Source organism: Drosophila biarmipes, chromosome X (assembly GCF_025231255.1).
Source record: "Drosophila biarmipes strain raj3 chromosome X, RU_DBia_V1.1, whole genome shotgun sequence".
Lineage (NCBI taxonomy): Eukaryota > Metazoa > Arthropoda > Insecta > Diptera > Drosophilidae > Drosophila > Drosophila biarmipes.
In genome coordinates, this window is record NC_066611.1 from 8,139,579 (window position 1) to 8,167,536 (window position 27,958).

Below are 27,958 nucleotides of genomic sequence, written 5' to 3' on the forward strand. Positions count from 1 at the left end.
AAATGTGCAAATGTTGACAAATACTTAACTTCATACTTTAACATTTATCCAATATAATGATGGTGTTAATGATTACATTAAAAAAAGGGGACGGTAGAGAATTATAAAAAAATGTTTAAATTTACTTTACTTTTTCAAATATTAGGAACTATTTATTTACATACTCCATGCTTAAAATGCTAATATAAATCTTATGAGTATCAAATTGAAAATGTTGAGAAATAAATCATGATATACCATAGCCTTTATCCATTTCTCATTTAATGATGGTAATTATAATATCCTTTTTTTTTATTATTTAATTTATTTATTTATTAACCTTTTTGTTGGTTATCTTTTTCAGAAATGAATTTCCTAAACAGAACAGCTCGTAGGATAATATGTTCTAGACAACTAGAGAGGCGCACCCACTGTGCGGCGCCCAGAAATTCTTGGAGAGCAGAGCGTGCGCCCTGTCGTCCGCCGGGAGGGGTTGGGGACAGTGGAAGCGGGTGGCGCGCGAGAGAGAGCGAGCGGTCTGGCGGCAAGATCGCTCACTGTGCAATTTCGGGCCGTGTTCCGCGGACGTGCGCGCATCGTTCAGGTTCAGTCGCATCGCAGTCGCAGTCGCCGTCGCAGGCGCTGAGTTTCCGAAATTCCGAGATTCCGAATTTCTGAGTTTCCGAATTTCCCAATTTCCATCGGAAGACGAATTCATTTCAAAACCCCCCTTCGCCTTCGAACTGCGCACCAATTTTTTTATTTTTATTAATTTTTTTGTTGCTGTGAAAATGCCAAAGCTGCCATGAGTGTTGGAAAATCGTAAAGATCGCGTTTTTCCCATTTCTTTTGGGAAGTGGCAGCAGAGAAAACTCGCAATGAAACTGTGGAAATCGAAGAAGCCCATTGTGGGCTGTGTGCCCGGAAAGTCGGCGGCCCTCAAGCAGGACCAGCAGCAGCAGCAGCAGCAGCAACAGGAGTCGCACAACAGCTCCTTCAACGGACACCACCATGCGCCGACGGACACCGCCTTGGCGCCCATGTTATCCGGTAAGTGTTCGGTGGGCTTTTCCCGTCTTCCAAGATTTTCCTACATTTTCCACCCAGCCCCCAGTCCCCAGTCCCAGTCCATTTCCCTTACCAGCGATAGCCAAGCGCACCGAATATCTCCTAGAGGCGCCCAACATGTGCGCTCCCATTTTCCGCTTTTCCGATTTTCCGACTTTCCGCTGCTCCCCGCCCACTCAGGGTTATCGCATTTCCGCCCAAGGTGCTTGCGTACGGCCCTCAAGTGCTCGACTTTAGATATAGATTTGTATACAAATATCCGTCGGCGTATTTGTATCTTTGTATCGAAGTATCTGCTGGCTTGGCCACTGCTAAAAATATAGTTTTCGCTTTTCAAAATAATTAATGCAAATTATTTAATAGTCCCTGAATTAATCTTGAATTTTATTATTTATTAAAAACACTATATTTTTCATTTTTTTTTGAGAACTACTAATGTATCTTACAGATATACCTTTAAAAATTATAATTCCACTCTTGGAAGGCCTATTACTTTAAAGTAGCTATTTTAAAATCACTATATCTGTACATTTTTTAAAATCTTTAAAAATTATAATTTTTATGTTTACTCTTTTTTGAAACCGAATTATTCTATTATTTAAAAAAACTTTTTTAAAAACACTATATTTGTGCATTTTTTTGAGAGCCACTAATATATCTTAAAGATCTATCCTAACAATTAAAAAATTCAAATCAAAACTGAATCCTTAAAAAAACGCTTTAGTTTTGAATTTTTTTGGAAGCTGCAAATATATCTAAAAAATTTTAAATATTTTTTCCATTCCTTTGAAATGACTGTTTTGAAAACACTTAATTTATCAAATTTATTGAGAGCTACTCATATATTTTACAGATATACAAATCATCAGTGTTATTGCTTTTTTTCCGTTTATTTTTTAAAACCAATTATTTTATATATAAATATTGGGCAGTAATAGTTTTTTTAATAAGTATTCCCTTGAGATCTTTTGATATATCTTATTGATATACCTTTAAAAATGGTATTCCTTTTGCTCCTTTTTTTTAGAAACCCAATTATTTCATATATACTATTAAGTAGCACTAGTATTTTTCTCAGTGTTCCCTTGCGGGCCAAGACAATGTTTGACATTTTCAATTGAAAGTAATTGCTCGCATTTCGTTTCCATTTTCCGATCGCTCGAAATTTGTCAATTGCAACGCCCCATCCCCCAAGAACCCCCATGGAGCCCATGGAGCTCGAGCCGGGTGACCTGACCCCTGATTTCCCAGCGATCGGTTCACTGGGATCAGCAGGCGGCTTGATGGATTACCCGGCCCTCGGCTGGCAATCGAATTGAATTGCCAAATCAGTGGACTTCAGCGGATCGAGCTATATATGTAGATATAGTTATATATATCGTGGCTAATTGGAGCTGATCAGATAAGCAGATGATCAGATGCATTCGCCATCAATTGGGGCGTAATTGAATGGATTGCGCAATCTGAAAAGGGAATACAGAGCATTTCAGTTATTTCAACTCAAGGCAATAAATCTAACTGCAGGAAAGGCAAGGAAAATTCGCACCAAGCTTCTCTTTCAACTTTGACCTATCAAAAGTGTACATCTAGATACGGTCCATAGAAGGTTAGCCCCCCTTTTAGAGGATCTTAGAGGCCGTTCCGCGAACGCTGTTCGCTCGCCGATCTTATGCAGATCTTCCACGGATTAATGATCTAAGAGTGCCGCCAGGACGGCTGGGATTTATGTCAGTTAAGGAGCAAGGAGTAAGGGGGGTAAAATGATGGCCCAACTCTAGTTGCAACTGCAGTGCAACTGAACTTTCCAATGAATGAGAAGCGGAGAGCCCAAGAAGATACAAAAAGTATCTGCATCTGTTCGTGTGCGCGGGCTTAAATTGCATTTGATGAATTTATGGCATGGCAAGCGTAATTAAGCATTTAATTAAATATTTCTGATGTTGTTGCTGCTATTGTTGGCTCAGCCTGCCCCTTTCATTGCTTAATTTTCTTGCGCGGAATGCCACAGATTGTATCTGGTAGATAAGGCCAAGTGCCTAGCCAGAATGCAGCTTCTGCTGGTGGAAAAGTCGGTGGGCTGTGGCTGCCTACTGGGCCAGACAATCGCCCATTGATGCCAAACGCCTAGACGGAGAGGTACAGCAGGGGTCAGGAAAATAGCACCGCTATCTTTTATGGGAACAAGTCTTTGCTCAGTGTAGAAAAATATGCTTTTATTTATTAAAGATAGTTTTGAAAGAATTAATATTTAACATTTTTAATAACCCAAAAAACTTTATGCTTTTTAAACAATTATCTGATCTCAAATTAAATAATATATTCTATATTTAAATTTGAAACTCTATTATAGATCTTATATTTATTTGCATTTTAAATGAGATGCAATTTAAAGGTGTATCCCTGTGAAAATACAAATAATTACTCAAATACTTTTGAATAATCCATCAAGATGTATAAAAAACCATTACCCATCCTGGTAAAAAAACACGTAATAGTTAAATAAATATTTAAATATTTAATTTATTAATTTATTTGTAATTTTAATTTTGAAGAAATTTTTATCTGTAGCCAAAAACAGATACATCTTAAAGGTGTTTCCTTCTGCAAAAATACCTTCAAGTCATGCTTATAGTAATTTATGCAAACAAAACACTTTATAATTAAATAAACATTTTAAAAAACTAGAAAATGTTCTACTAACTTTTATGAAATGTTTTATTTTTTAATTTTGAAAAAAGCATCTAGTAGATGCGGTTTTTATCTGTACCTAAAAGTAGATACATCTTTTAGGTTATTTCTTATACATAAATATACCTTTAAGTAATTTTTATAGTAATTGATGAGCACAAAACCCTCCAATTTATTTACCCATCCTGACAAGAAAACACACAGCATTTGATCTGCTATTGTTCTGACCCCCTCCGTAAAGCCCGTTCGCTGCATCTGAGATGCATCTGCAATTGCCGACCGCCCGTCCCATCCGCAAGGCAAACAGAGGCGTGCACTCATCCCCGGATGGGGGGCGCATCGGAAAGGGGGGTGGATGACCAGATGTCACTTGTTTACACAGCAATGACAGCTACAACAGCAAAAACAACAACTGAAGCGATTGATTTGACTGCTCTTTCGACTCCCCGAAATGCAAACAAATGCCTGGGAACACCGAAAGGTGTTCAATGTCAATGCATCCGAATCGGAGCCAAACGTAGAACCACCGAAATCAAACAGATGACAACTCCCCCAAAAAAAACCCTCATTTCGAAAGCCCCCCTCGCCCTGTTGTCCACTTTTATGGCACATTAAATGCCCATAAAACCAACGACAAAACATTGGAAATCGTAAAAAGAGTTGGAACCACTCGAAAAATGTCGGAATGAAATAATAGATCAGCAGATAAACCCATAAGCGTTGACAGGCGATGGGAATACGATCTAAATTCGCAGGGCTTCCTCCTTTTTCGGCTATTTGATGGATTGTAACTGGGAAAAACTTTAGGAAAGCATTTGGGAAATTTACAAGGCAATGCTATAGCACTTAAAAAATTTACAACATGATATATTTTTAAGGGTTCCTAACTATTGTCTTACAAATTACAAATTACATTCAGGTCAAATTTTCTTCTTGGGTTTGACTTTTTTTTTGCTTTTAAATCAGAAAAAGATCACGTTCGACACAGGAAACTACATGATAAAATATTTTTAAGAGTTCCTAACTATTGTCTTACAAAAATTCAAAGTTTCGTCTTGGGTTTGGCTCTTTTTATGCTTTTAAATCAGGAAAAGATCACGTTTGACATAGAAAGTTACAAGATAATATATCTTTAAGAGTTCCTAACTATTGTCTTACAAAAATGACATTCAGGTCACAAATTCTTCTTGGGCTTGCGTTTTTTTCGATACCAAATCTGAAAAAGATCACGTTTGACATAGAAATTTTAGGTGAACTTATGGGGCGATTAAATGTATGGAATTTTGATGATTGTATTAAAGGCTAGTGACAAAATCGAGAACAAATCCTTGGTAGATAATACCCTGTATTTTCTATGTATATCGTACAATGTGTAATGTATTTTCTTAAACATTTTATGTTATTTTCGGTTGCATATGTCGGGTTTTTACGAGTTGCATTGAGTACATCGAATAAATGTTTGAGGGACACGTAAAACACCAAATGGAAATGGGTCGGGTACTATCTATTTGAGTATCGCTTTTGTTCTCTTTTTTTATGACCAGTAAATTGAAGTGTTCGAAGTTTACAAGCGATTTGAAAGCAATTGTGATTTAACCATTTATTGAGCGTATGGAAATTGGTTTTTTTTGTGAAAGGAGGGGAATTGTATAACGGGGAGTGTCATGTATAAAGAGTTATTCATTCCTCCTTATATTAAAAATGTTTTTAATTAGAAATTTAAATTTTTATTTAATTTCAAATATTATAATTTTCTTTGGTAATTCTTCTTCTGTCATGGTAATATATTTTCCTTTGTGTATGCTTCTGTTTCGCTGCAATTCCTGAATCGTTGGCGACACTTCATTGTTGTTGATGGGTTTATTTTCCTCCCTGGGGACCCACTCCGCTCCTCCAAGTCGCAACACCCCCTCTTTGGGGATTTTATGCCATGCAGAAACAATAAAAATCATGGGTAGGTTCGTTCATCCAGGGATTTCCATAATTCCCGCTCTATTTCACTATTTGTACTCCAAGGAATTGGGTGATATGTGATGGATAAAACGGGGGAATTCGGGAGTTTGGGGAATCGATGGGTAAGGATGGGTAAGGGCGTCAAAGCTGAGGAGCGGGTGAACTCAGTGCATTGTTGCAGACGACAAGAAGTCTGTGCCTAAGGGTAAATATTTAAATTTCCTTTCTTTACACCTAGAAAAAAATTTAAAATTTGAAAAATAAATTCATAATACCGGAGGCTTACAACAAAGATTAAAATAAGTAATCAAAAAATCTAATAAAAGTATACAATGTTAGGAACCCTATTAAAGAAACCTAAGAGAAGTACATATATAATCTTTAGAACCCTCGAAAACAATATAAAAAAAGTATTTAAGCTTGAAAACCCTTGAAAATAATGTTTAAAGATATTCTTGATTTTAAAATATATTTTTGAAAATCTCTTATCAACTATAAAAATTTTAAAAAAAACCTTTAAATTTTCTGTATACCACCAGTATTTTTGTTGAGTGTAGAACAGCTAGAAATTGTTGCTATTGTCGCGCGGCACTTCCACGTTCCTCCCCCCCTCCCCCTTTGGACACGGCCAGCTGCACTACCCCATTCGTTTTTGGGCAATCGAAAATATACACCTCCCCCCCCCAGATTTTCCCACTTTTCCAATTTTCGTGCCATGTGCGTAAGAGTTTTCTCCGCGTGTGTGCCCGTGTGTCCATGTGCGAGTGTGTGTGTTTATTTTTCGCCACATTGCGGCCATCGAGTGTAAACAAAAAAGCAACAACGCTGCGGCACGGACATGGGCGGGGGCGGAGGGAGTCCCCTGCGAATGGGGCGTGGCAGGGGTTTCTGAAGAGACTCGAAGAGAACCCAACAATTTGACGCAATTAAAACGAAATGAGCACAGAGCGAGTGGGATTCCACGGTTCGTCCAACAGTTGGTATTGTTTATCACAGGGGCGTAGGCAGGAGGGGTGGAAAAAATCCTAACTTCTATAAAAAAAGTGTTTATTTAAAACGACATTTTCGAACAAAATAATTTGTATTTTAAAGGGGTTACCAATAAAGATGGTATTTTAATGAGAGTTCAATACCTTGGGATAATTAAAAAATATACCTAAAAAGGTAGTTTCCGTAATAATTATTGGTAAGAGCTCACCAATAAATATCTTTTAACCATAGCTCAATACATTCCATTAATAGATATACACAGAAAGCTGGGATTATCCATGCTAAAATTACAGTAAAATATACAATTAAAAAAAATACTAGAAAAGGGCGTTTTCGAAGACCCCCCTTCATAAATTTCTGCCACGCCACTGATTTTTGAGTGTTTTGTTTTCGAGTGCCAAAGAAGAGTACTTCTTTTGTTTTGGGAGGCGTGAAAATCCTTTGGGACCCCCATATCATAAAGCTGCCAAATCAAACGGAAGCGACGACGAAGAAGCAGCGCGTAAACAAAGCAGCACAGCGGCAAATGACATTTGCGCCGGTTACCCCTTGCCAACCAGCTCCACCGTGCACAGTGGGCCGCATGGGCACAATAGGCTACAATAGACTGGGGTGGTGGGGCACGAGGTGCGGTGGCAGCTGCTGCCAACTGATAACTCGAATGAAGTTCCGCCACAATAACTGAATAAAAGTTCACTGCACTTCCGCTGAACTCCGGCCGGTGAACGAAAACATGCAAAACAGGGTTCACTCTAGTGAACTGATTCTATGTGCAGCTAGTAATTGTGCTTTAGGGAGGAATTTATAAGTAATTATTTTGCAATATCCCAAATATTTGAAGTATAATAGTTTAAATATTTATTTATTTAGTTTTTACTTAAGTCAACAACGGAACAAAAATAGGTTCACTCTAGTGAACTGATTTTATGTGCATATAATTAATGTGTTCATGAAGGATTTGTAGATTAAACCAGTAATTATTTTATATTTTCCTTAATCTTTGAAGTCAAAGTATTCATTTATTTACCTTTTACCTATAGAAATGACAAAAAAATACAGAAAACAAAGTTCACTCTAATGAACTGATTTCAAATTCATTTTATAATGAAGTTAAATTGAAAATATAAATGGTTTTTGTGTTATTCAAAGTAATATTTTATTTATCTTTTCCTCAAGGCACTACAAAGATATTAAGTTATTTAATTTTTAATCATTATCCTATAAAAAATGTAAAATACAAATGAAACCAAAAATATTTATTATAGGAACTCTTGTCTTTGACGTTTTAAGTAATTTCTTTCTTAATGCAATTTTCCACTTTTCCGGCACATATTCTTAACAAAAAATGTCTGGCTATTTCCTGTAAAAATGATTTCATTCCCAAGACACTTTCCTTTTGAAGTTCCTCGACTTTCGCTTCTTTTCGGCAATTACTTTTGCGCCTCCCCAGAACCAATTTCAAACCAATTTTATGGTCACTTTTCCTTTGTGTGGTCTCCATGGTTGTTGCTGTAAACAAATTGCTTATGCTGCTGTTGCTGCTGCAGTGGCATGTTGCAAACATTTTGCTACCATGCCATTTATTTTTGTTTAATTTTCCTATTGCTGCCGCGAAATCTGCCACAACGACGTCACTCAGTGGCAAACATAAACAGAGACGGAGAAAGAGAAAGGGAAGGAGAAAGGGGGAGAAATGGAGATGCAGAAAGCGGGGGAATCACACATTCTATATACACAAACCGATATCTACAGTAAGGGTTCCTAACTTCAAACCTTTGTAAAAAGAAATGCATTAGTATTGCAGTTTCATAAAAAATACAGGTGATTTTTTATTTATATTTGTTTATTTTTATTTATTAAATGGAATTTAAATAAATAAAATCTTCAAAAATGTAATACAAAAATAATATACATATATTTGCATTATAAAAATATGTAAATTTAAATCTCTGTTTAAAATATTTTAAATTGGTTCCAAGTCGACGAAAGTATTAAGAAAAATGAAGATAGTTCGTTTCAACAAGATTTTTTATTTACCTTTATAAAAGTCCACAAATTTGTAAGGAAAGTATTTCCCTCTTGAAAAAATATGATTATTTTTTTAAGATATCCATGTTTATTTAACAGAAGTAACACTTTGGAATTGAAAATACATTTGTTTTCCACGAGACGCTGTCCTTTGTGTGAGACGGTCCACAATGCGCACGATCTACACACGCCCCTTTCGCCGCTTTTCCATTTTCCCCATTTTCCCGCTGCATCCAGAAGTATGCGCAGAGAGGGAAAATGTCACAATTTCAACGGCTGATGGTGCAGCGCAGTGTAAAAATAGCAACAAAAACAGAAAATAAAAACAACAACAGTCATGGAGCCAGGGCTGTGGGCCAGGGGGATAAATGGGGCTCTGAGTCCCCATTTGTTTTTATTTGAAGAGCCACATTTTAAGGGGAGAAACCTGGTCTAAATACTAAAACATTTTCTATTACCCGCCCCCCAACTACGCCCCTGCCTGCTGCACACGTTTAATATAATTTCTTGTTGTTATTGTTTGTGTTTTGCTCCTTTTGTCGCGTCTACCACTTGAATTTCGGATTAATTTGTAAAGTCTGCTCTGGGCTGACAACTCCCCAGTGCCCTCCTCTCCACCACAGGGTAGTATCCATAATTATTTGTCGTCTGTCTACTGCTCCACGCCCCCAAAACAGAACTTCCACCTCCTGCTTTCCACTCACCGCGAATCATAAAGCATTCAAAGTCGCGATTTTCCGCGGCCCCCCCTGGTTTTTATACCCTCATTTTCCCTGTTAATTATGAATGCAAATATTTCACTGCATAAATACAAGTCTTGCGGTCTTATATATGTGTTTTCACTCCCGTTTATATGGTCATTGATCAAGAGACGAGTGGAATACATCTCCCCTGTTGCCTTGCAATGAAATTCCAGCTAGGAAAACTCACTCTAAAATTGACTCAAGGGAAATGGAGAAAATGCTCGAACATCAGATGAAATAAAATAGGGAATACTAATTTAAAAATCCAATTTTAATTTAGCAAAACGTCGTTTTTCCAATTTTCCTAATTTCAACCAGTATCATTTAACCTTTACAATCATAATAATAATCTCTCAAGCTCAAATATTTACCATTTTCAAAACCCCTTAGGCATAAAGTGTTATTTTTCGGCCAGATAACACCCTTAAGCAGCAATTAATCGAATTTCACAACGATCGAATTACGTTTGTGGGAAAAATATCAGTAAAATGGGTGGATGTTTTCCCCGGAAAGATGATAACGATGATGCTGCTGCTGCTCACTTCATGGGAAATTCACTTTCGTTTCCAATAAGGGATTTGATTAAGCTGGCGTTCAATTTTCGGGAAATTAGACGCCGCCCCTCCAGTGATCTGTCCCAGCCTCATTATGGGCGGCATAACACTTCATCTCTCCTCATAACCGCCAGCATTTGCCCATCTCTCCATAGGAATACACATATATCTTTCTACTGGCGGCCCTTTAATTGAGTTTTGAGCGTCATGAGTTGTTACAAATTTGTATGCATCCTCCCCGAAACGAATCCAATGACGGTTCAGTTGGTCTATTTCTTTCTCCTCCACTTGACAATCTGCCCGAAGTGCCAGACCCCCGGCTCCTGCTCCACAAGTCCCCGGGTGTTATCGGGGGGCAGGAACGGTAAAAATCTCACTAAAGATATACGAATAGAACCTTTTCTCCTTATCATCACTGCGAGATGGGTGCTGTGCGTGAGTGGCGGCGGCGGCCGGGGATTGGTTACGGGTAGTTAACATTTCGGGGCATAAATCTGAGGCCCCTTACCGATACGCCGGGGCATTGGGCAACTGGTGGCAATGTCGCACATGGCGAGCGATATGAGGAGTGCTGCTGAAATCGTCAAATGACGATGTGCAAATGAAATGTTCTGTGGAAAATTATGACTCCAAGGGCACTGAAAAGAATGTTTTTCAGTATTATTAATCAAAAGAATATCGAATAATTGCAGTTTATTAGGTCTGAAATCATTTTTTTTTTAAATTACCATTTCAAAAGAGTATTCTTTATACGATACCAATATTTCCTGAGTGTAATTCCCTCAGTTTCTTCTCCAACACTCTGTTCCTCCCCCCTGAAAAAGGCATAAAAAATACCGAACTGGTCGTAAATCAATTTTGATGCAAAGTTCCTCGACTCGACTGCAGCGCGACTTGGCGGCGACTGCCCGCCCCTTTTCTACCACCGCCCCTTTTCAGCTATATCATCTGCGCCTTGCAGAACTTTAGCGAAAGGGTGTTTTTTATTTTTTGCATCGGGCAGGAGACACATAGAGCTGGAGAAGTAGCGACGGCCACATTTGTTACGATGTGCGATGTGCGAGCAGCCATGAGCTGGCTCGACTGGCGTTCCAGGGATACAGCTCCGAAGGCAACTCAGGGTTCCGGATCCTTGGGTGTGGTAGGTCTCCCGCGGAAGGGGTTCTTAAGTGCATTGTATTTTTTATATATATCAAGAGAACCAAGTGATAATATCACATATTCTAATAAATAATCTTATAATCCAACAACATTTTAAGTTCTGGGTAAATTTCTTTTATAATATAATTTGTTATTTAAAATATAATAGATCCCAAAAATATGATGTTTTTCATAAGAAACCACAGGGAACCCATGGTTCTGAATCCTAGGGTGTGGTAGGTCTCCCGCGGAAGGGGTTCCTAAGTGCATTGTATTTTGTATATATATCAAGAGAACCAAGTGATAATATCAGGTATATTAATATATAGTCATATCCGAACCACATTTGAAGTTCTGGGTAATTTTCTTATATAATATAAAAGGTATTTTTGTTTAAAATATGATATATCATATAAATCTGATGTTTTTCATAGTATACATTTTATTACTTCTTTTTTTTTAAATTTTTAGGGATTCAAATCACAGGGAACCTATGGTTCTGGATCCTTGGGTGTGGTAGGTCTCCCGGGGAAGGGGTTCTTAAGTGCATTGTATTTTGTAATATATCAAGAAAACCAAGTGATAATATCACATTTTCTAATACATAATCTTATAATCCAACAACATTTTAAGTTCTGGATATAAGGGACCCCATTTTATTTGTTTTTAATAATTTAATATATCCCAAAAGATATGTTTATTTATAGTATAAAGTGAATTTTTTTTCTAAATATCCAGGGATACAGCTCACAGAGAACCTAGGGATCTGGATCCTTGGATGTGGTAAGGTCTCCTGGAGAAAGATTTCTAAAATGCATATAAACAACATTTCAATTTTAGTATAATATAACAAGAAAACCAAGTGATCACTTGGAAGCATTATTATTTATGTTCTTATTCAAAATACATTATGAGGGTAGGATTTACAGGGAATGGAGTTGTTAAATGCATTATTATTATATACTCGTATATTTGTAATATATCAAGAAAACCAAGTGATCGCCTAAGATATTATAATATACAATCTAGTTCCATTAACATTAAAAGTTCTGGTTAAATATTTTTAGTAGATTGACCTTTTATTTTTCTACATAATATTATATGTCTTGTTATCTTATTTTTTTTTTAATGTAATATATGACAGTATAAATTAAATTAATGCTATCCCAAATGTATTTAATTTTTAGAATATTTGGCATTACAATCTTATTTTACCTTAATCCAACTATGCATCCCTGGCGGTTTTTTATTATTTTTTATTGTTGTGGCTCAGCCATCAAATGAATGTCAACATTTTGCTAAATACCCGAGGATCTCAATGGAGTGTCTGCGTGTTTCCCCTACTTCACTTTCCTTTTTTGCAGCCAAGGGTCGCCCTTTTTTTCGCCAAGTTCGGTTCATTTAAGTTGAGTTCGTTGCGGCTGTTGCACTTTGGCTGCAGGGCCTGACCCCCCTGCAAAAGCCCCCTTGCCACCGCCGCCCATGCAGGGCCGTCCTCGTAAATTCGCTTTTGTTGCGGCTTTATCAGATGTTGACATTTTTGCGGAACCACACTCGAGTTCATTTGCAATAATTGGTTTTTCTTGTTGTCTTCGGCCGGGGGGAGAAAAGGGGGTAGCCCCAAGGATGGGGGCGTCGAAGGAAGCCTTGTGCTAAATAGATTCCATTGTGAAATTTTTGACATACTCGCATTTTCACGCCCTGTTCTGCGTGTCCATTAATAAATAAGTCTCTAGCACTTGCACAAAAAATATAGCTAAAATTTAGAGCAACAGAAAGAAAGTTGGTTAAAAATATAGAACAAATTTAAGTAGATCTAAAATAAATTTGAATTCATAAATATAAAAAATACGTTTTTAATTGTATAGGTTATAAACATATTTTAAATACAATTATTTAGGTAATACTTGACACAAAAATGCATTGCATCAAACAGAAAATCTCTTTAAAAACTCTCTAGTCTTTTAATAATTAATAAATATGCTTTCTAGACAGCCTTCTAGATTTTTCCAGGTCAATATTTTTTGTAGTGCAGACAAAGTCAGCGTTTTGTGGGTTAATGGATACATGGGCACTTACTCGGACGTAAAAACTACGCAGTTTCAGGTTCTGTTCCCGGTCCCCCTTGACCCCTTGCACTCCTACCCCTTAGCCCCCTGGTGGCCGAGTGTCCCCCTTTTTTCCACAAAACACTTTCCCAGCCACAAGACCCATTCCCTTTTTGTGGCCAGAAAAATAAACTGGAAATTGCGTGGAGAGAAGCGCCGCTAAATGCAAACAATAACAGAGCGTCAAGTTGCCAATAGATTGGCATGTCAATCAATCAATACCCATCGCACAGCCAGTCAGTTGGACATTCACACACTCAATCAGTCAATTAGTCGGCTGTTTGGCCCACATCCACATCAAATGGATCTTCCAGCACCTGCCAATTGGATGTAAATATATATATCTCCAGGAACAAGTCAATCAAAGAGACCGATCGAAGGAGATTGATAGAGATACGGAAAAAAAGAAGTGGGTTGTAGGATCAACAAATTCCTATAGAGATTGGTATTAGATACACAATCCAGGAAATAGAATGGGAAATTGTATTTAGTATATAGATTAATATGGATTATTACATTTAATGTTAAAAGATTATATTATTATGTCTAATATCCAAAGGCAGAAGAATCATAAGATCTTGAATTCTTCGAGATGATTGGAATGACATATAGAGATAATATTGAAAGATTGGATTGTTATATCTAATATGTAAAACTTTTGGCTATTATTTTTACCTTTTTATATCCAAATAGATTGACAGATTTGGTAATCTAAAATCTCCCATTCTTCCAGAAGATTTGAATGTCATTTAGCTTATTATATCTAATACTAAATGAATAGGTAATCGCCTAATCTATATCTAAAGAAAATCATTTTTCGTTTATTATTTCTTAGCCCGTTTTCACCCAATTAATTAAGAGATTTGTTAGGGAGTGGCAGAAGAATCCCAAAATCTCGAATTCTTCCAGAAGATTTGAATGTCAAATAGCTTATAATATCTAATAATAAAAGAACAGATTATTAGGTCTTATAGATATAAAGAAGATCATTCTTCGTTTATTATTTTTTAGCACGTTTTCAACCCAATTAATTGCGAGATTTGTTAGAGAGTGGCAAAAGAATCCTAAGATCTCAAATTCTTTGAGAAGACTGGAATGTCATAAAGATTGTTATATTTAATATTAAAGGATTCGATTATTATGTCTAATATCTAAAGGGAATCTGCTGTTTTTAGCCTGTTTTCAACCCAACTGATTGATAGATTCGTTAAGAAGCGGCAGAGGAATCCTAAGATCTCGAATTCTTCCAAAGATTGGAATGTCAGTTTCCCCCTATATTGCCCCCTTATAATGAACAGATCGCGTTGGGCAGATTTCCCTTGAATGATGTCTATTTTGCAAGTAAATGTGGCAAATCGCCGGGGAATTCCATGCGGCAAATGAACCATTCCAGAAGACAGCATTATCCACAATGCCCACAGGGAGGGGGCGGAGTGCGATGAGTACAAAGCTGGGAAACTCTGACGTTGACGACCCCCAGCGATGGAGAGGAGCTGTCTGTCTGGATCGGCACTTGTGCCATTTCCCAACCCCGAGCGGATCATCGCCTGGGGTCTATTTCAATCACTGAACACGCTATCTGTGCTCTGTCTAATTGCCAGGATGAGTTCAGGAAGTGCTCTGGGTAACGGGTGGCACTGCCACTCCCCCTGGCTTTTCCACAACACCCCCCTGGCCCACCCACCGAAATCTCTTCGGATGAGCGCAATTTCCGCTAGAGAAGGAATTGGCAACTGTCGCCGATAAATTTCCCGGCAACTTTTGCGCGACTGGCCATAAAAACGAACGCACGACAAGCGGCATGGGCAAAAATAGCTTTAACTGCCCCACCAATCTGGAGAGCCGAGGGATCCCAGAGATCCAAATCCATTTCATCTTCTCCAGAACGGAACTGCAAATGGCAATGCGAATTTGTTGGCGTCCATAAGTTAATTTGGGCCTAATATTATGACACTTTCCATTTCGTCGGGTGCTTCCCGGAAACACTTAATAGCCGCGTAACCATAAAGTAGAGTAATTATATTCATAAGTCAATTATCGTAGGAAACAGGCATATTAAGGAAATTTGGCCTTTGTAGATGTAGACTCCTGGTATGAGTTTGGTTATCGCAAGAACATAATTGCTTATCGATAGACAACTAAAGTAGAGGTGTGTTTTTAACCTATCGATAAATTCTGTAAGTAGTATGCGTTGTATAATCACAACAACATAATTGCTTATCGATAAATATTTAAGTAAAAGGCTCTTTTTAAATTTATCAATCATAAGAACATTTGCTTATCGATAGAAAACTAAGGAGAGCGTACGTTTTTTTAATCCATCGATCAATTCTGTGTAAGCTGTGGTATATACACAGGTCGTATAAGTTTGATGATCACATGAATCGATATTATGTAGAGGTGTGTTTTAATAATATATCGATAATTTTTGTTTGAATCAATTTCCCCTCTGGTAAATAAATCTTCCCTGATCCAGAGCTTCTCCCCCACTTGTTAACATTCAAAGTTGAATTTGGGGAATGTGTAAATCAGTTCCGGAATCAAATCGGAACACATGTACAAACTTATACGTATTTCCAGCACATGCAGGCATATTCGTATATAGTATTTCATAAATCCATACGCACTCCATCACATTAGTTGGCTATTTTATGGGCTCTTTTCGATTTCATTTAGCGCTTGGCTCATTTCGACTTGTTTTCCCCCCATTTTTTTTTTCGGTTTTTTGGCTGTCCGAAGGGGAAATGAAAGGAAAATGTCGAGCACTTCCAGGGCATCTCGAGTTCGCCTTGTTTTTCCCCGCTTTTCGCTTAATTCTGATTACATTTATTTATGAAAACGGGCGTACATATAATTTCCGTTTGCCGGCCCCAACGGCTCCACTGAATTATGTCAAAAAAGCACAAAAAACACCGAAGAAAAATCAAACAACCAGAAAAATAAAAAACAACAAATCGAAAAAAAACTAATAGCGCCTCAGCCCGCCAGTGGAAATCAAAATGAAAAGCGCGCATGTAAAAATAGCAAATGAAAAGCGCATCCAAAAAATACACACAAGCCGCAGAGAGAAATGTGAATACTTCAAAGCGAATGCGAATCAAAGTGGAGACGGCGAGAAAGAAGAAAGAAAAACGAAGGGAAAAGGTGAGAAATAGGGGAAAAAACGTTGAATTTTACACCTGATATTACCAGGTAATTCTTTGTTTCTATCAAAATTATACTTTTTAATTCACCTTTTTAAATTCAGTTTTTTGATTATCCTGAAAACGACAAGCCATTATCATATTTCTTATTTCTTAGCTTAAAATTTGCACCTATTTCGTTATGGTAATTTCCTTTTCATGGAGAAATATTATTTTTAGTATATTTTCTTTAAATGTTTTTTTAAAGTATTTTTCAAAAATATTTATATAATTATATTATTGTTGTTCTCCTAATTGGTTTTGTTGATTTGTAAGCAACTAAATATATTACAAATTTGTATTCCTAGCGAAAAATGTGAAAAACAAATGAGAAAATTGTTCTCAGTGTGACCAAAGGTGCAACTGAGGCAAATTGGCACACCTTTTCTTCGCCTCAGAAGAAGAAGAAGTCGAAACCGAAGAAAACAAATTAAATGAAAATAAATTATAGCGAATCAGCTCTCTACACACACTCGCCTGTGAATTTTTCGTGTGTGTGTCGGACAAATGAAGCGAAACGTTACGTTTTTTTAGCAGCTCACTGCCCCTGTTAGTTTTTCCGCTTTTCCATTTTCTTTCGGTGGGCTTTTGCCTAATTATTGTTGCTGCTTTTCATAGTCGGGCGGGCGCATTAAGAAAAACTTTATGCGCCATTGAAGCGTTCGAAAATAAAAGTCGCGTCCGCTTGCGTCAAACGTTGCCACGTGTGTTCTTATTTTTTTTCGGTTTCGGTTTTGTTTTTAGTTTTTATTTTTTTGTTTATTTTTTGCCAGTGTGTGTGCGGGAGGGGGGATTCACTCGTTACGCACACACGGCGTAATTGTAGCAGATCGCGTATACGCCGCGTGGTCCCCCAAAAGAAAAGCCAAAAGTGTTGCCACACAGAATAGAACAAAAAAAAATAAAAAAATACTGAATGAAGTAGGGGTAGGAAATGGTTGCAGAGGTATCTATCTAGATACATTGTATGCGGTACAGTGAATTATGTCTTTTTTGCCACCCAAAACATTTGTCATTTAATTGCAAACAATCTTGAAAGAGTTTCCTATTCGTATTGTTCTCAGACAATTCAATTATTTTATTTGTTCTTTTTTTATGGAGAACAAATAATTAACACCACTTTAAATAAATTAAATTTGATAGTGTTTTTAAATAGATTCAATTAAATTTTTTTTTCAATTTATTGGTTGGCTATGGTTTTTTTGAAATAATTATGAATAAGAAAAAGACTTCCTTATTATAAAATATAAATATATATAATAAATCTGAATTTTTAGATTTTTAATTATAATAATTCCAGATTCAATTTTTTTTATTTTGTCGATACCTTCCTCAAAATAAAAAAATTGTTTCTTGTTAGGTACTTTTTAAATTTCCTGATAATTTAGACACATTAAAATTACATAAAACTACATAATTAAATATATATTTTTAAGCTTTCTTTGGCCTAATTATAGACAAATAAATACTTCCCTGTTAAGTATTTCTTACATTTTTTGATTTCTTTATTCTTTAAGTAAATCCAAATTGTTTTTACTGTTCTTCATATTTTTTAGGTATATATTTTACGATTTTTTCCAGGGCTGTCAGTCAGTTCGAGTGGCCCAAGTTGCGGCTCAAGTTGATTGAGTTTTCCTGCATCTCTGTGGCAAAATTGGCCATTTCACAGGCATTTGTCTTTTATCAAGCCATTCGATTTGATTTCCCAATTTTCCAGAGTGATCCGCCACTTCTGCCCGTGGCTCCGTGCTTTTGTTTTGTTTGCCTATTGTGCCATATGCTTGGGGGCATCGCATACAAGATTAATTGAGTTCACATTTTATATGTACATGTCTGTTTTTGTGGTTTTATAATTCCTCGAGTGAGATTCACTCGCTGGCGGAATTTTAATTGAAGCTTTTTTGGCGACGCCGAAGGTCGGCGATTTGTATTGGGAATTCTCCGAATCGAATTGGATACGTTTTTTCGGGGTGGGGGGCTGCTAGATGGTCTTGTGGAGGAGGTAGTGCCTCCTTTGAAGTCTGCTGGTGTGGCCAAATGGATTAGGAAAGTGCAAAAAAGAAGTTGGTCAACGAACGAACGACTCCCCTTTGATGTGCGATCACCTCCCTTGTTTACTTTTACTTTAATTTTCCCTATATATTCTCTTTCTCTTTCAGTGGACCGCGCAATGAGTCCGGCGCAATCGGAGGACTCCGGCCTGGCACCGGAAAGGGGCACCACCTACGCCACCATCACTCTGCCACGGAACGCCCTGCATTTGGCCATCACATTCGCAGGTGAGAAGGGGGTCCATCCCACGGCCCACAGCCCACAGCCCACATCCCGGGTCCACTAATGCATCTCGAGTGGAAAGTGGAGGAAAAGGGCTGGGGATCCGTGGGGTAAGTCGATATCTTTGTGGCGGCTCAGGGGGCGGGCACCGAGAAATCTTCTGTCAGCTGTCATAGGAAATCAGCACTGATTATACAATTATATTAGGCACAAATTGAGCCACGAATCAATCATGTCAATTGGGAGAGCTCTGCATGCGGGTGGCTTATAAAAATCGCCTCACCCCTGCGAATCTCTGATCTAATCCGATTTTTTATTAATGTATATTGAAGTTGTCAGATAAAAGTTGGGGTATTATTGTATTATTAAATCTCAATTTTAATCTGTCAATTTTCATTAGGAAAAAATCGGTTAGGATATGAGATTTTCATCAATACTCTTAATTGTAGTTAAATGTTTTAAAAAAAGGTGGCTTTTATAAATATGATACAGATTGGTTTGAGATCTACATATATTTCAAATTATCCCTTGTTTGCCTATAGGTAATAAATATTTAAAAAAGTTGTTTGGATAATATAGGTTATAAATATTATCAAGATTTTGTTAGGGCTTACATTTATTTATTACTACGTTTAATATAGATTAAAAATATGAAATGAACTTTTTTTAAGTCTTATTTGTCTTAAAAATAGTTTTTTTGTTAATATAGTATGATATACATAGGTAATAAATATGATAAAGATTTTATTAAAATTTGTTGTTTGGGTAATATAAGTTTTAAATATGATGTGATAAAAATCATATTTGTCTGTATTCCCATTTCTAAAACATAGCTTTTAAAACCGAAGATATTATAGATGGCTAGGATGGCTTCAGATCATATGGCATTACTAATTTCAGAAGCTCTGCATTGATTTATCGTACTGTCGATGGGGCTGCCCCTTGGTTTTGCTTCCGATGGGATGGGATGGTACGATGGTACAACTCGGCATCATGGACAGCATTTCGGGGTGGTTTCTTGTCTGCGGCTATATGTGGCAGTGTCCATATAGCTGTTGCCTTATAACCATAGAGCCCTGGCTGTTTTCCGCCGATCGCCAGACAAAGTGGGCCGGCCCCGAATCATTCGATTTGAATGCGGAACGCGTCTCCGTCTCCGTCTCCGTGTCCGTGTCCGTCGATTCGATAATGCCGTTGCTCCGTACTCGAGTCTCCGTCTGCCGTTGTCGCTGCCAAAATAAATCATCGTTCCAATCTAGAGAGAATACCCACCCCCAGGGGCAGGTTGGGGGGGCGGGACGGGGCACCGATGCCAGACATAATAATGAGTATGTACACGTAGGCACAGCAGCAGTCAGAGCAATAGTTACGATCCCCAACAAATGTTAATATTATCAAAAAAAGTTTTGTTCTTAAAAAAAGCGAAAGGCAAAAGAAATAGTAAAATGTGTTTGAAAAATGTAAATAATACCTTGTTTTTTTAATTATATTTTAAAAGTATATAACCTTAATTTTATGAAATAAATGTAATTTGATTCAATTACAATGTTTCTTCTTGATGATAAACATATAATATTCGACTCAATCAAAGTTTTTGAAAAATGTAAATAATAATTTTTATAAAATTATATTTTAAAAGTATATATGTGCTAGGGAAAATTTTAATGTAAAGAGGATCAGGGTGATAAAGGGGGGTATTTGTTGTTCAACAATAATTCAATAGAAAAAGTACCTGCGAACCTATTAATCGGCCGCCTGCTGTGGCTGTGACTGATTTCGTCTGATTCAGAATGTAAAGTCCACCCATTCGGATTTTGTACTCTTGACTAATCTGCCGCGCTGGGGATTTGGCGGGTGCGTGAAGTGGGCAAGGGTCGCCCCTTTCTTTTGGGGGGCGGCTTAACCTTAGACTTAGACCCCGGGTACTTGTGCTGCTCCTTCCTGACGTAAGCAGCGCCTCCATACACCCCCAGCCCAAGCCCCGGCATTAATATCATCTCCTCCGTGGTCGCCAGTCTGCGATGTGTGTTGTCATAAAGCGTCGCGCCGGTTTTCCCCCTCATTTTCTTGCAATTTTTTTTCTGTTTTTCGGCGGCTAGTTTTTCAGTTTTTTTTTCTTTTTGGCAATCTGCCAGTTGTGCTCCCATTGCGGCTGGCCCCAAACTACTGGCCGTCGTCTTTTTTGTACTTTTTACCCGATTTCTTTATTTACGCCGAGTATCTTGTTTTTCCCCCTGCCCTCCTCGATTTTCATGCGTTTTTCCTGTGTGTCGGGTGACGAGTCGCTGACAGAGTCGCCACAGGAAATCCAAGTGGTGGATCGCAGGGAGGGAGCCATATACCATCTCCAGAATCCTCTGTCATCGGCAGGAGCATTAATTAATTCCGCAAGGTGTTGGTCAGTTACCCGTGATATTTGGCTTATCAGATGTAGTTGATAAGATGTTTTAGAAACTACAAGTTGTCATCAAAATATACATATGTATCAGCGAGTTCTTAGGGATTTTAGGAAGTGATATGAGGCATCTTATAGATAAAAGTAAATTATTGAATAAATGGTACACTTAATTATGGTGTTTATGCAAATAAAAACAAAAATCTTTTGAAAAGCCTTATAAGGGATTTTTCAAAATTTTAAATATCAGGTGTTTACTAATATAAAAGTGAAACATTTTTCCATTATTACATATTTATTTTATTGCATAATGTAAAACACTAAAAGTAATATAAAACACTTAAAATTCATGAATAAATATAAAAGTCTTTGAATATATACGATATTATCATATCATATCTACTTTAAACATTTTGTATTATGTGGATAAATAGAAGAATAAAATATTATTTTAAAATCAAAGTTCCTAAAGTAAATATAGTGATTTAATTCAACACTTGCATATTTAAAATTATTAAAAATGGAAACGGATCTTCAGAAATATGGAAAAAAAATTTAAAGGCTTACCGCTGGTTTTGTCAGTGTATAAATATTATTATAATGAAAATTATTCTGATGAGGTCTTCCTAAAGTATGTTATTGTAATTTGAATTCCAAATTTTTTATATCATAATATTGTAAATAATTTAAGAATTTTCTTTTCGACTAAGATTTAACTAACATTTAATATTATTCTATATTTTTCCCCAGAACGCAACGATCTGTCGTATCCGCCGGTTGTGGGCTCCCTAAGTCCGGTGGGCCATGCGGCGGACTTCCTGGCCCCCGGCGATCGGCTCCATCAGATCGACGGCATCTCCACGATTGGCCTGAGCAACCAGAAGGTGATGAACATGCTCTGCGCTGGGGGCTCGGAGGCGGGTCCTGCCATCGTGGAGATCGAGTACTCGCTGCCCGAATACAGTAAGTGAGCCCATCCAATGCGGCCTGCCCCTAGGAATTTCAGGTCACCTCTAGAAAACTCATCGCTTTTCCCCCTTTCCGCGGCGCAGCAGTTTCCCAGAACAGCCTCTGTGTGACCTCGAAGCTGGCGCAGATCACCGTGGAGCGGGAGAGTGGCTGCCTGGGCCTGACGCTGAGGGGCGGGGCCGACTATCCGCTGATCGTCACCCACGTGCGGCCCCACGGCCCTGTCTATAAGACCGGGCGCATCAAGCCCGGCGATCGGTTGCTGCGCGTCGATAATGTGAGTGAATTTTGATCTGGAGTGACACTTCCGTTTCCGTTTTGGCTGTCTTTTTTGGGTTTCGAATGTGCTTTTCTCCAGTTTCTCGAGAATTTTGCAATAGCTAAAGATTTGGGATTTTTTCTTTAAATATATTCGAAGTCCCAAGAAGAGAATTTGTATTTAAAAAAAGTTAAAAAAAAGAGTTCTCTAAGTTCAAAGCTTAAAGAATAAATAACATTATAACATCCTTATCCTAATTATCTGATTCTAAAATCGTTTAATTATCAAGACCTTATCAGACTTCTTTATAATATATTTTTTTGGTTTCTTAATCTTACATTTAAGGTATTATAACCTATACTATCCCAATGATCTGATTTAAACATTTTCATTACCAAGTATTTACCAGAATTTGTTCTTCTTTAAAAATAGTTTGGAAAAGTTTCTTTAAAACTACAAAACTAATATTACCTCTATTCCTTATGTACAATCTTAAAGGTTTCCCTCATTGGCAAGACCTTGGCGGAGGCGCAGCAGATCATCAAGTGCGGCGGCCATGTCTCCGGCTACACCAACCTGACCATCGAGTACGATGTGTCCGTGGTGCAGAGCGTGGAGTTCTCGATGGGACCGCTGCTCATCGAGATCGAGCGGCCGATGAACGACAAGCTGGGCCTGGTGCTCTGCAACTATACGGCGGCGGTGCCCGCTTCCGCTTCCGGTTCCAGCACTCCCTCCAGCGGGGAGAAGGTCGAGGAGTCGTCGGGCGTCTTCATAGCCAGCATCCTGCCCGCCAGCATTGCGGACCGGTAGGCTATATCTGGGAGCACCGTCTGCATCCGTACCCATTCTCATGTATCCGCTTTTTTCCCCGTCTCTGTGTTCCAGTTGCGGCGCCTTATCCGTCGGCGATCAGGTGCTCTCCATCGACGACACCATGATCGAGCACACCGCCTTCAGTCCCGACGAGGTGATGACCATATTGGACACCAGCACGGGTCGCGGCTACACGCAGATGCAGATCATGCCCGCTCACGCGCTGGCCCGTCGCGGTGAGTCTCGGCTTTGGTTTTGCCTTTGGATTGGTGTGGCTTTGGGTGACCCCCTCCTAGATCTCGGGCCCCGTTCCCTACTTATTTGGCTATCGGGCAGTCGAAATCTGCAAGGCCAAATCAGCCAGGCTCCCAAGCGGCGCGACGAAGGTCTGGCGTGGGCGTCACGGCTAATGAACAGCAGAAAAGAGGCAGCGCCGGCTGAAACAATAGAGACGCCAGGCCTTATAGAGTACGGAGCGAGGGGAGGTCCAGAGATCCAGGGGTTCCATTTGGAGTTACTTAATATATCACAGGAAACTCAGACAGAGACAGGGCTTAAATACTATATGGGCTAAGGTTTTCCAAAATATAGAAGTGGAGACAAGAGGTCCAAGGGTGCCATTTGAAGATCTATGTATCAAAGAAAACTCACAAAAGAACCAGGAACTAGTAGTAAGTTAATGAAAATAATTTTGTTTATTTTAGAGGAAGTTTTGTGAGCATAAAATATACTAATCATGAAATCACAAAAGTAATATTATAATAAATAAAAACGAATAAACGGTTTAGTATTTGTGCACAAATTTGACTCTCTTATAAAAAGATTTATCTAATTCTTTTAAAATTTCTTACAAATCAAAATCTAATTGTCACTTGTTAATGCATTCCCATTTGAGGAGCCACGCAATACCTATAGAAGAACTCCCCCAAGAACCGCTCGATCCGCCCTCGCTGCAGCCAATCAATTGTTTTTCCAAGTTTTTCCCTCCATTTGCTAAGCAAACACGCAGAGACGCAGTCCACAGCCGAAAATCGACTTCTCCCCCGGAGGAAAGACGCCGCAGTCTTTTTTTTTTGACAATCGATCGAATCCAAATCGGAAATACCAAATGGAATGGAGAACAATAGAGGCGAGTGGAGGTCATAAATAGTGGTCTGGGCAGAGGACACGCAGCTGGCTAAGCTGCGGATCAGTCTCCCCAGAAGAGTCAGCGGCAGAAGGTCTTAAAAGCTTCCATAAGTTGGCACTGGGGGAGGTGTGATTGAGTGTACTAGATATCCGAGGGGCAGGGGAAATTACTTAGAAAATGTGGAGGAGGAAAGCAGAAGAGGAGGAGGCACTGCGTCCACTCCTGTTTTAGGGGGGATCTAGAAAAGTTTAGGTGATCTTTTGACGTTATAACATATTTTACATCAGAAAACCCAAGAACCTGGCGAAACCTTTCCATTATACCCCGCTTATTTAGTAATTCCCTTACTGATCCTGATGATTTTTACCATCCCCAGGACACACAGCGCTGGGCAGTCCCAAGTACAGCTTTAGCACCCTGGAGTCCCGCAAATCCTCGACGGCGGGCCGCCAGCGCCAGCGTTTCGCCCGCAAGAGTTCCCTGCCGCTGGAGAATCCTGCAGGCACTCAGGGATCCACGGCAGGATCAGGTGGTGGCGGCGGCGGCATCCATGGCAGCAGCAGCTTGGGCATGGGACTGGGCCTTTGCCGGGCGGAGAGCTTCCCCGTGCTCCTCGATTGCAGCCAAGGAGCGGGCATCATCCTGGCCGAAACGGGAGGTGGTACTGGTGGATCTGGCGGCTCCGGTGGAGGAGGTGGAGGCGGCGGAGGAGCTGTGGCCATTGCCCAGATCCTGGCGGATTCGGTGGCCGATCGCAGTGGCTGCATTCAGGCCGGAGATCGCATCGTGGCCATCAACAAGATGTACAGCTTGGATGCGGCGGCCATGAGGCAACTGCTCGAGGGAGGATCCAGTCGCGGGGGCGGGAACGTGGGCACGCCGGCCAACTGGCTGGAGCTGGAGATCGAGTTCGATATGCCGGACGCCGTGGTGCCCGCCAGTGGCGTTTTCAGTGTCAAGCTGCTGAGGGCGGGCAAGTGCGGACTGGGACTGAGTGTCAGTGGCTCCAGCCACGGGGGCCTGGTCATTTCGGACGTGAAAATGGGCAGTCCCGCGCATCGCAGTGGTTCCCTGCGATCGGGGGATATCCTGCTGGCCGTTGACCAGCATCCAGTGCAGCATTTCAATGTGGACGCACTGCTCAAGGAGGAGGGCAGGTCGCAGAATCCCAGCCACAGCTCCTCGGACTTCACCACGCTGACGATCAAGCGCATCGTCCTGCCCGACTTCCTGCCCATGTCGAGTCCCATCTACAGCAATTGCCCGCCCAGTGGCATCAGCATGGGCATGGGTGTGTCCTCCAGCAGCACGGATCACGATCTTTATAGCAGCGCCTATGTGACGGCGGGCAAGTATGCGGATTGCGTCTCCCTGAAGTCGAGGACCCCGCAGCCGGATTACTTTCGAGTGCCCAGCATGGACGACGCCAGTCTGCAGTCGGTGCAACTGCGATCCGGATCGGGTGCGAATGGAGGAGGCGGTCCGGGCAACGGCTGGTCCACCGCCGTCAACAGCCGATCCTTTGTGGCCCCGCCCAACACGCAGAGCCTGACCACCGAGCTGCCCGAGGAGGAGGACGAGCAGGAGCAGATGTATCCCGGTTACGAGCTCAATCGCTATGCCAGGTGAGTCTTTTAATGATATCCTTTTAAATGTTATACAATCCCTAAAAAAATAATAGATTTACTGATTAATTTTGTAGGGTTTAAATACTTATTACACTAGTTTAATTTTTATTTAAATGACTGGGCTTATGTTATAAAGTGGTGCACAATTTTTAATATTTTATTAAATATTTTGTGAAAGTTTTAATAGGATTTTTTTATGAGTATCAATAACCATCTAAATGCCAAAAATTGTTCAAATCGGACAATGCGTTTAAAAGTTACAGGCAATTAAAATTGTCATTTCGAAATCAGTCGATTTTATGCATGCATATCTCCATCTCTCTCACACAAGTGAGTACGAGTATCTAATAGTTGAGATTGAATTCAGAATACACATTTATTAATATTTCGCAAGGAAAAGCTTCACTTTTTCAAGTATTTTAAATAGTCTTAAAAGACTTCCAGCTAAATATATAAATATTTTTTTTTACCCAAGAGCTAAATAAAAAAATTTTAACAACTAACTTACTTTTTTTTTAATATTGTTATACAAATAAATTTAAATACTTAAACCTTTTTTTAATGAAATTTTAAATATTCCTCTTATTTTTCCCAGTGTTGACTGCACCGCCTTGCCGCCACCCATGGAGAACAAGGTGTACGGCTCGGCGGCCAGTTCGAGCAGCAAGAGCAGCGGGAGCAGCCTTCACCAGATCATCTTCACGGTGCGCCTGGAGCCCAAGGGAGGACTGCTGGGGATCACTCTGGCCGGCAGCGAGGACATCACCAAGCCCATCACCATCAGCGGCCTCGTGGAGGGTGAGTCTGCCAGAGTTTATAGTTGAATAGAAGTCAGAAATTAATTGATTTCCCTTCAAACAGGTGGCATTGCCCACAAGAACGGCCAGATCCACGTGGGTGACCAGCTGCTGGCCATCGATGAGCACTCGGTGCAGGGCATGCCCCTGTCGCATGCCACCAGTCTGCTGCAGAACCTCGGCGACCTGGTGGACCTGAAGATCCTGCGCAGCCACGACCTGGCCAACGGCAGTCACCTGCCGCAGACGCAGGCCATCTATGCCAAGGTCCAGAGGCGTCCGCGCAGTCCCTCGGCCAACACGGAGGCCAGCAAGGAGTCGGGCAATGGCAACGCCAGCGGAGGTGGTGGCCCCAATGGCAATGGCACTGGCGGCAAGCCCCGGGTCTTCCATGTCACCCTGTACAAGGACAAGGTGTACGACGACTACGGTTTCTCCGTGTCCGACGGGCTCTACGAGCGGGGCGTCTTCATCAACAGGATTCGTAGCGGCGGACCCGCCGACATGTGCGGTCTCCTGAAGCCCTTCGATCGCATTATGCAGGTGGGTCTGAGTTCGATCTCCAACCATTTAATTAGTTAATAATATTAATGCTTATTCCGTAGGTCAATGAAATGAAGACGCAGGACTTCGACTGCTGCCTCACTGTTCCCCTGATCGCCGCCGCTGGCGACAAAATCGAGATGATCATGCAGCGCACCGAGTGACCCCCGGAGTGCGAGACCCCTATGTTTAACTAGTTGTACGCTAAGCTAATCCTAAGTGCCATTGCTAGCCCCTAATCTTACATACTATATACCCCCATGTTCGGTATTCTCCACAAAAACGAAACAAACCACACCGAGAAAAGAAGAAAACACCAACCTTGAAGGACAATAAGCGCTATTCAGTCTGCCATAACCAAACAAAGTCCTCTCTAAACTAGATCTGCCATAATTGTACTTTAATTCTACGCTAAATTTGTTTTCTAGCAAATAAATAATCATGCCGAAAGTTTGTTTCAAACTAAACAATCAACCACTATGAGTAATTTCAATGTCTGGTTTTTCGTTGTATGACCTAGATTCTCGACAAAATGAGTGCCAAAAATTAAGATTAGGGTTTGACAATGGAATACTACCTTCAATAACATGTTTATTGTAAACAAATGTACCTGTTCAAGCCGGGCAATATTTTGTTTAAAGTTTTCCAGAAGACTCGAAACGTATACTATATATATTGGTATTTTTATGAAGCTAGCTTATAGTACATTGTTTAA

The 27,958-nt window shown here is 39.7% G+C and overlaps 1 protein-coding gene across 3 annotated transcripts; it reads left to right on the plus strand.

Moving 5' to 3' along the window:
- The first annotated feature begins 526 nt into the window (after positions 1-526).
- LOC108036367 (glutamate receptor-interacting protein 1) lies at positions 527-27,717 on the plus strand. Of its 3 annotated transcripts, none has more exons than XM_017112454.3 (10): positions 527-1,029; positions 18,593-18,712; positions 21,853-22,065; positions 22,155-22,348; positions 22,829-23,139; positions 23,219-23,382; positions 24,652-25,900; positions 26,499-26,701; positions 26,765-27,243; positions 27,306-27,717. In XM_017112454.3, the coding sequence occupies exons 1-10, from the start codon at positions 858-860 to the stop codon at positions 27,405-27,407; spliced, it is 3,207 nt and encodes a 1,068-aa protein (XP_016967943.1). In that variant the 5' UTR covers positions 527-857; the 3' UTR covers positions 27,408-27,717. The 3 variants fall into 3 exon arrangements, with proteins under 3 accessions (XP_016967943.1, XP_016967952.1, XP_043949402.1); XM_017112463.3 differs by having other exon boundaries at positions 22,158-22,348; XM_044093467.2 differs by lacking the exons at positions 527-1,029; positions 18,593-18,712 and adding an exon at positions 20,549-20,653.
- Positions 27,718-27,958: the final 241 nt, after the last annotated feature.